Source organism: Apaloderma vittatum, unplaced genomic scaffold (genome assembly GCF_000703405.1).
Source record: "Apaloderma vittatum isolate BGI_N311 unplaced genomic scaffold, ASM70340v1 scaffold1935, whole genome shotgun sequence".
NCBI lineage: Eukaryota > Metazoa > Chordata > Aves > Trogoniformes > Trogonidae > Apaloderma > Apaloderma vittatum.
Window position 1 is genome coordinate 1 of NW_009717459.1, and position 8758 is coordinate 8758.

At 45.4% G+C, this 8758-nt stretch overlaps 1 protein-coding gene across 2 annotated transcripts in view; it reads left to right on the top strand.

The window, feature by feature from the left end:
* Positions 1 to 2230: 2230 nt before the first annotated feature.
* The window catches only part of ZNF131 (zinc finger protein 131), a 19570-nt gene continuing 13042 nt past the window's right edge, over positions 2231 to 8758 (top strand). For both annotated transcript variants that reach the window (XM_009869887.1, XM_009869888.1), the window contains exons 1-3: positions 2231 to 2354; positions 3754 to 3855; positions 4675 to 4819. In XM_009869887.1, coding sequence (XP_009868189.1) covers positions 2231 to 2354; positions 3754 to 3855; positions 4675 to 4819 — 371 coding nt within the window. The remainder of the gene's footprint in view (positions 2355 to 3753; positions 3856 to 4674; positions 4820 to 8758) is intronic.

The following is an 8758-nucleotide window of genomic DNA, read 5'->3' on the forward strand; positions in this document are numbered from 1 at the left end:
CCTTCCCGTAGAGGGCTCTGCCGGAGGTGTGCCCGGGGGTCAGTTAGCTCTCTCCGCACCACCGCCTGCCTGCACGCGCGTGGGGTCTGCGCCGCCGCAGAAAACGCGTGTCCGGTGCCCAAAATACGGGGCGAGCGGGTTGTGCTGCAGGAGGGCGCTAACGATGCGATGGCTCCCGTGAGATGGAGGTACAGAAACAGAGCTGCAAATGGCGTGTGGCCATGCACCCGGTGCTCCGAGCCGATAAAACTCCAACTCAGTAGTTGAGTCTTCGAGAGAAGTCTGGTTTCTATCCGTCCCTCGTCTGCGAGCCCACTCTGCGCTTGCAGCATTCTTGGTGCCTTCATGGCCTTCTTGCTTTTCTCTGGCGTTTTTCTCCAAAGTAGTCATGCTCTTATTGAATATATGCTGTTCTGCTGGCCGTTTTCCTATGATATCCACAAGAGTTTTTAAAATATCATAAGTTGTGTTTTTCTGATTTTTTTTAAGTGTTCTGAGAGACAAAATACTTCTGAAGTTACTTAGATTTGGCACAGGGGAGGTGGTTCTGTTATTTTGAGGTGCTTTTGGGTTTTTTTTTGTAAAATATCTCTACAAACATTCCATTTGGAAGTAAATTGCATTTGGGTAGGTGAAAATTGTCTTCCCTCTGCTTATGTTAAACCCTATCTGCCTGTGAAGTTCCACCTCAAGCAGAGGAGAAATTTCTTTACTGTGAGACTGAAAGAGCAGTGGATGCTCAGAGAGGTTGTGGAGTCTCCTCTGGAGACTTTCAAAACCCATCTTGATGCATTCCTGTGTGGCTGCCCTAGGGGATCCTGCTCTGGCAGGGGGTTGGACTAGATGATCGCTAGAGGTCCCTTGCAACCCCGAACATTCTGTGATCCTATATGTAAGTCAGGTAGAATTTGCAGCCCTGTACAGAGTGCTTAGCAGGCATGGTGGCATGAGCTCAGGCGTGGTTAGTGTACATAAAGGAACAGTTTTGCCCTCAGAACTTCTCACTTACAATTACACACACAAAAATTGAGCACCAGAAGCCAGGGAGGACTGTTCTCTAGTTTCTTTGAGCACTCTGAAGAAAACTACTTCTTTGCCACACCTGGAATTCCCATTTCTCTGTTCAATGGTTTGATATTAGCTACTCTTTCATTTTCTTCCTTTCATCTGTAGCAATATAGTGAAGGGTGTGTCTCAAATTTCTTTAAAACTTCTTAAAGCGTAGTCAGAAACCACCTGTTCTTACAAGTGTAGACTGTGAAGAGACAAGGTTTTTGTGCTACTGTTACTGAGAAATGTCTTTGCTTTTTTTCTGTGGCGTTCTCTGTGTGAATGTGGGAGTTGAAGATGAGTGCTTCTGCACAGATCTGAAGTAATTTTGCCTGAAGTTAGTTTGTGAAATGCTTTCGTTGAAGCACTTGGAGTCTTTCCCAAGATCCTTTTGCATAAGCAGCAGACTAACATCTGTGTCTCATCCACAGGCACAGAGTTCTGCTAAAACTTTTTCAGATTTGAGAAACTCTACAACTCCCACCCCCAGCTATGTTTATTAAGTAAAGGAGGAAGGGCAATCAGATTACAAGTATATGTGTCTTTCAAAAGGCTGCCAAAGAATATTTCGCCTTGCAGGGGGAGAACTGTACATAGGAAGACATATTTGCTCTTGAGTGTAACACCACGCTAAATCCCTGGCAACTTCCTATGTTCTCAGAAGCTGTAAGGTGCAGCTTTATTACATCTCTCTTTAAAGGAAGTAAACATCTTGTGTTCAGTAGGTAGAAAATGTAACTGAAATACAAAAATTTTAAGAACTATTCTTCCACCATGTGGATTGATGGAATTGCGAGAAATACCTGTTTAGAGATTTTGGCTTTATGCTGCTGAGGTGTTGTAGAATATTTAGCTGTGATGTTACATCCCTGCAGTATTTGCTTTGTGAGAGAGACGGGTCCCTGCTGAATCTGTAGAACGAAGAAATATGCTTGCCTGCTTGGACTGCTTTTTCACGTGTATAAATAAAATTATATTCCACATCATTAACTCTGCCATTTCCTACCTGTCGGCTAAAATCAGGTAAACCTGTTACCAAGACAGTTGGTTTTGTAGTCCCTGAAGCATGCTAGTTAGTTCATGTTTATATTCTAACCTGACTGTGCTACTGAATATCTACTGAGTGGCACCGTATTCTTACTGTCTTACCACACATCTCTTGCAGGCTAGTTCTTTTGCCATGGAAGCTGAAGAAAAGATGGAATGTATCCAGGAATTCCCTGAACACTATAAAGTAATTTTGGATAGACTGAATGAACAACGTGAGCAGGACCAGTTTACGGATATCACTCTGATTGTCGATGGTACGTACAGGCCTAAGAACTAGTTGGCGTACAGACAGTGCTGGAAGCTGTTGCTGTTGTCATTGGTCAGCTGTGAAACTGGGCTGCTAACAAATTCTTGGTTCTGTACCACTGTGCGAGATGCTTGCTGAGTTTCATTTAAAATCTCAGGGTGGACAGAGTCTCCAACACTAGCTGATGATTTTGCTTCTTCTTTTCCAAGCTAGGAGCTGAATATTTTCAGATAGAAACCGGCTTTGAAACTGCTGTGCTACATTTAATGTGTTGTCCAAAGATTACCAAAATGTTGTTACAATATTTTTCCCTAACTTGAACTGACTGTGTTCAGGGAACTCTTACAAATATTGTGTTTAAAAAAAAAAAACAAAAAAAAAAACCCCACGACACAACAAATGGCAAACCCACCTTCTTCCTTCTCTGACATCTGCCTCCTATTTTAATACACACTTAAAATAGGGCAGAAGCACTCACTTTTATATGTGGTCTAAGATCCTAAGTGTTAGTTTAAAAGGATGATGGAGATACAAGTGTTTACTGTCTCCTTAGAAAAAGTGGTGTCTGATAGATCACCCAAGGTTGCTTCTTATTCCAAACATGGCTTAGAACAGATAGGCAGTGTCCACCAGGACAGACTTAACTAAAGGAGTACCACCTGGTCCTTAAAGGGATAGCAAGAACACGGTTGAGGGAAGAGGGTCCAGCAGAGCCCAGATTAAAAAAAAATAAGCATATGAAAAAGAAAGTATTCTCAGGAGTTGCTGTAGTTTCACTGACAGTGTTTGCACAAAGCTTATCTGGAACGTTTGTTCCTGCTCTAGCATTACCAAATATGAGTGTTGAGCTCAAAGGTGGGTTTGTGTGCAGCTGTGTCGTTCTAATCCATGTTGCTTCTCTTGTCTCTGTCTGATGGAGCCTTATGAATGTTCATGCCTGTGTCAGGGAGAAGGCAGCACGTTGATGGAGAACAAAGAGTCTGGAAAACAGAACGGAGGAGAACCACTTCTATTCTGTAGCGATGTTTTTGCTGTCAGAAGTGGTGATAAAATACATCAGTCTATAAGATCAATAAAAAGCAAGGAGAACTTGGATGAAACCTGAGAGCTGGCCGCAAGACGTGCAGGAAAAAATTTGCCTAGGCATTTCGTGTCATGTAAATATCTGAAAAGAGAAACGCTAGAGTGAGTCCTCCAGCTGATGAAGCTGCAGAGAATCAGTAAGGTCAGTGATGTTAGCAAGGGCCTGCGTGAGACAGGACAAGCTATAGCTGCAGCAGGATGCCATCTTACAAGGAGACTAGAATGACTCTGTGCTGCTGGAATAGATTTGCAGGCTAGATGGTCTCTTTTACACATCTGCAGAAGGTGTTACCCTAAACCAAAATTTTTGTCTCTCTTTGTAGGTCACCATTTCAAAGCTCATAAGGCTGTTCTTGCTGCCTGTAGCCAGTTCTTCTACAAATTCTTCCAGGATTTCACGCAGGAGCCGTTGGTGGAGATTGAAGGTAATTTGACTCATGCAAATAACCTTCAGAGCTGGGTGCCTGAGCTAGAAATGAATATAGTATCCTTGATATGGTCTTGTGTGCATGTTTGGTCATATCAGCTAGCTTTCTAGACATCAGCTCTTGAGTTGTTCTGAGGCAGCTGTCACCACTGGAAAAAAACTTACCCTGAAGAAGAATTAAGAAGAATAATATTGGATTAAATCTTTTGGAAGGGCAACTGTGAGATTCTGCGGATGTGTTTTCCTTTTTATTTTATTATTTTTTTTAATTCCCCAAATACATGGTTAATGGAGGTCAGGCAGACCCTGTATGTTTTTAAAACTGGAAGTATAACATACACTCTTTTCCTTGAAAACAGCCATTCTGGTCAGATGAAAAGGGCTGCCAGTGATGGCCAATGGCAGATGCCTTGGCTAGGGTTCCAGAACAGGATAGACATGGAGCAATACTTGCCTAGTAGGGAGGGAGCAAATTCCTGGAGCAGTGTTTTGTCCTGTAGTCTCTTACTGCTCAGAGGTCTCCTGAGAGAAAGGTTGTATTTTTGTGTTTAAATCTATACTTTTTTCTTTTTTTTTAGCTTTATGTCCATATTCTCCTTTTATCTTTGTCATGGCATAACCCTCTAGTTGTTTCAGACTCCCATGTTTCTATAGTAGACTTTTTATTCCAGTATCAGCCTTTTAGGGGTGTTGTTTTTATGAAACTGGTAACTACATTACTGTGAGCAAAATCATGAGCAGGTGAGTGTGCAAGATTCATCAGATAGATGAGGCTGAAGAATTGCTAAAAGAAACTGTTTTTCTTGCCCTTATACAGGTGTAAGTAACATGGCATTTCGCCACCTAATTGAGTTCACCTATACAGCAAAATTAATGGTCCAAGGTGAGGAAGAAGCAAATGATGTTTGGAAAGCAGCTGAATATCTACAGATGTTAGAAGCAATCAAAGCACTTGAAATCAGGTAAGCACATAAGCCTTTCTTTCTTCCCAACACTGAAATGTAGAGTTGTAAGAATCCTTTTACAAGAGCTGTCTGGCAGCATTTTACAGTGCTGTTCCTTATGGAACCTCCTGAACATGTCTGGGACTATATACCCTTCTACCATAAGCTTCAGTGCAGTGGGGAAGGGATTTGAAGCAAAAAGGGCCAATGAAAAGCTCTTTTGGGGGCTTTTTTGAAGCTGGGAGAAGCAGCTTGCTGATGCTGGAGGCATCAGCAGCTTGTGGGTGTGCTGCTGAGGTAGCATGCACAAAGGCAGCACACACACCCGCCCCATCGGCTGTAGATCAGGCCATCAGGGTATAAGAAGCCTCAGGGAGGGCAGCGACAACCCGCAGAGCACAAGGTGAGTGGACAGTGCTTGCATGTGCCCTGATGAGCGCTGCAACTGTCTGCGGATCCTTGCACACAGAGCAAAAGCAGTGATCATCGCCCTGCCGACTGACCTAGTCATGGTTATTACTAGGCCAAAAACCACTGCCAGAAGAAATGTGGGGACCCAGACAGTGTTCCCATGCAAGCACATTGTCCCAGAAGCCAGCAGAGACTGCACCTGTGTGTGGTGTGACCAGGTGAATGATCTGCTCAGCCTGGTGGCAGAACTGAAGGATGAAGTAGAAAGGTTGAGGAGTATCAGGGAGTGCAAGAGGGAGATAGATTGGTGGGACCCACTCCATGGGGCAAAGTCAGCAGACAGAGTCAGCAGACAGAGATGCCACACAAAGTAGAGGATCCCCTCCATTCTTGCCACCAGGCAGTAGGAGGGGACCTCAAAGAAGGGGGAAATGGAAACATGTCCCTTCTCAGGGAGGCAGACGAATCCCCTCCCAGCCTCCCTCACCTTCCCAGTTGCCCTTGCAGCACAGGTATGGGGTCCTCCAGGAGGAATTGGCTGTTGGAGGAACAGATGGTTCACCCAGGCCTGAAGTGCCACCACGACTGAGTCACCCTAGACCTAGCATCACAACTGGCTCCAAAAAGAAAACCAGATGGGTGATTGTTGTGGGTGACTCTCTACTGAGGTGGGCAGAGGGCCCAGTACACCTTCTGGACCCACTTGAAAGGGAAGTCTGCTCCCTCCCTGTGGCATGGGTTAAGGATGTGTTGGGCAAGCTTCCCACCCTAGTAAACCCTTCTCATTATTGCCCCCTCTTGGTATTTCAGGTAGGTAGTGATGAACTGACTACAAGAAGCCCAGAATCAATTAAAAGAGACTTTACAGCCTTGGGGCAGCTGCTTAAGGGATCAGAAGCGCAAGTTGTGATCTTCTCTATCCCTTCAGTGGCAGTTATGAATGAGGAAATTAACAGAAAGAGCCATCAGATCAATTCATGGCTCCAGGACTGGTGTTATTGTCAGGGCTTTGGGCTTTTTGATTGTGGGCTGCTGTACAAGATGCTTGGCCTGATGGCTACAAATGGGATGCACTTGTCCCAGAGAGGGAAAGGGATCTTGGGGCAGGAGTTGGCAGGGCTCATTGATAGGGCTTTAAACTAGACAGGAAGGGGGAAAGAGATATAACTGGGAAGGGTAGAAATAGGCCCAAGGGAAGCATGTCAGGGCTTGTAGGATAGTGTGCTAGTGAGGACTCTGGCTCTGCCATCTCAGTAAGGTCACGGGGATAGGTGTATAAATGGGAAAGGGAGAGGCAAAGGTTGTTGATAGTTTAGAAATCCTGGAAACGCCTGAGAAGACTCTGGTAGGAAATGGGACCCGTGCTCACAAAAAGGTGTTGGAATCAGTAACTCATCTGAAGTGCAACTATACCAAAGCGTGCAGTATAAGCAACAAACAGGGGGAGCTTGAAGCCATGATGCAACAGGAAAATTATGACATAGTAGCTACATAGTGGGATACCTCACTTGAGTGGAGTGCCACGATTGATGGCTGCAAGCTCTTCAGGAGGGATAGACAGGAAAGGAAAAGCGGTGGAGTGGCACTGAATGTTAGGGACTGTTGTGAAGGCTCACAACTTCAGTATAGTGACGATGGGGTCGAGAGTGTCTCTGTTAGATTAAGGGGCAAGGCCAATAAAGCTGATATTGCTGTGGGAGTCTGCTGTAGACCTCCCAGCCAGAGCAGTGAAGTGGATGAAGCTTTCTATAAGCAGTTGGGAGAAATCTTGCTTTCACTTGCTGTTGTTCTCTTGGGTGATTTCTCAGGTATCTGCTGGGAATACACACAGTAGAGGGGGTGCAATCCAGGATGTTCCTGGAATGTATGGAAGATAACTTCCTCACACAGCTGATAAGTGAACCGACCAGGGAAGGTGCCCTGCTCGACCTCTTTGTGAACAGAGCAGGTCTTGTGGAGGATGTGGCAGCTGGAGTCTAGGGAACAGTGACCATGAAATTATTAAGTTCTCTATTCTTAGAGATGTTAGGAGAGGGGACAGCAAAATTGCCACTTAGGACTTCCGAAGGGCAGACTTTTATTTGTTTAGGAGGTTACTTGATAGAATCCCTTGGGAGTCAGTTTAGAAGGGTATAGGAGTCCAGGAAGGCTGGACACTCTTTAAAGAGGAAGTCTTAAAAGCACAGGAGCAGGCCATCCCCACGGATGGTAAGACGGGCTGGTGGCAAAGACCAGCATGGCCGAATAGGGAGATTTGACTGAAAATCAGGGAAAAAAGGGAAGTTTATGGCCTCTGAAAGAGGAGGCAGGCCACTCATAATGAGTACAAGAGTATTGTTAAGGTATACAGGGAGATTATTAGAAGGTCCAAAGCCCAGCTAGAAATTAATCTGACTTTAGAGGTACAGGACAGCAAGAGAAGTTTCTATAAATACATTAATAAGAGATAGACCAGAGAGAGCCTCCATCCCCTACTAGACCCAGGAGGAAATATGATAACCAAAGACAAAGATAAGGCTGAGATGCTAAATACCTTATTTGCCTCAGTCTTTAGTAATAGAAACACTTTTACTGAGGAAAGCCAGCCCCCCACAGACCAAGAGACAGGGGCTAGAAGCAAAATGTCACTCCCGTAATCCAGGAGGGCGTGATCAGTGACATACTGCTCCACATTGATGTGCACAAATCTATGGAGCTAGATGAGGTACATCCTAGAGTGCTGAGAGAACTGGCAGGGGTGCTCCCCAAGCCCCTGTCCATTATTTATCAGCAGTCCTGGCTGACTGGGGAGATCCCAGCAGATTGGAAGTCACCCAGTCCAACACCAATCTATAAGAAGGGATGGAAGAACGATCCAGGGAATCACAGGCCTGTCAGTTTGACTGCAGTGCCAGGGAAGCTGATGGATCAGATCATCCTGAGTTCCATGATGCAGCACGTGCAGGACAACCAGATGATCAGGCCCAGTCAACATGGGTTTGTGAAGGGCAAGTCCTGTTTAACAAACCTGATCTCCTTCTGTGACAGGCTGGCCCGCTTGTAGGATGAAGGAAAGGCTGTGGATGTTGCCTATCTTGACTTTAGGAAGGCATTTGACACTGCTGCCCAAAGCATTCTCGTAGAGAATTTGACTGCTCTTGGCTTGGATGGGAATACGCTTCACTGGGTGAAGAACTGGCTAGATGGCTGAGTTGAAAGTGTTATGGTCATGGAGTTAAATCCTGTTGGTGTCCCCCAGGGCTCAGTACTGAGCCCAGTCCTGTTTAACCGTTTCATCAATGATTTGGAAATGGGGATCAAGTACACCCTTAGTAAGTTTGCAGATGACACCAAGCCGGGTGGAAGTGTTGATCTGATTGGTGGTGGAGAGGCTCTACAAAGGGATCTAGACAGGCTGGATCACCGGGCCAAGGCCAATTAGATGAATTTCAACAAGGCCAAATTTTGGGTCCTGCACTTGGGCCACAACAACCCCCAGCAGCGCTACAGGCTTGGGGAGGAGTGGCTGGAGAGCTGCCAGGCAGAGAGGGACCTGGGGGTGTTGAT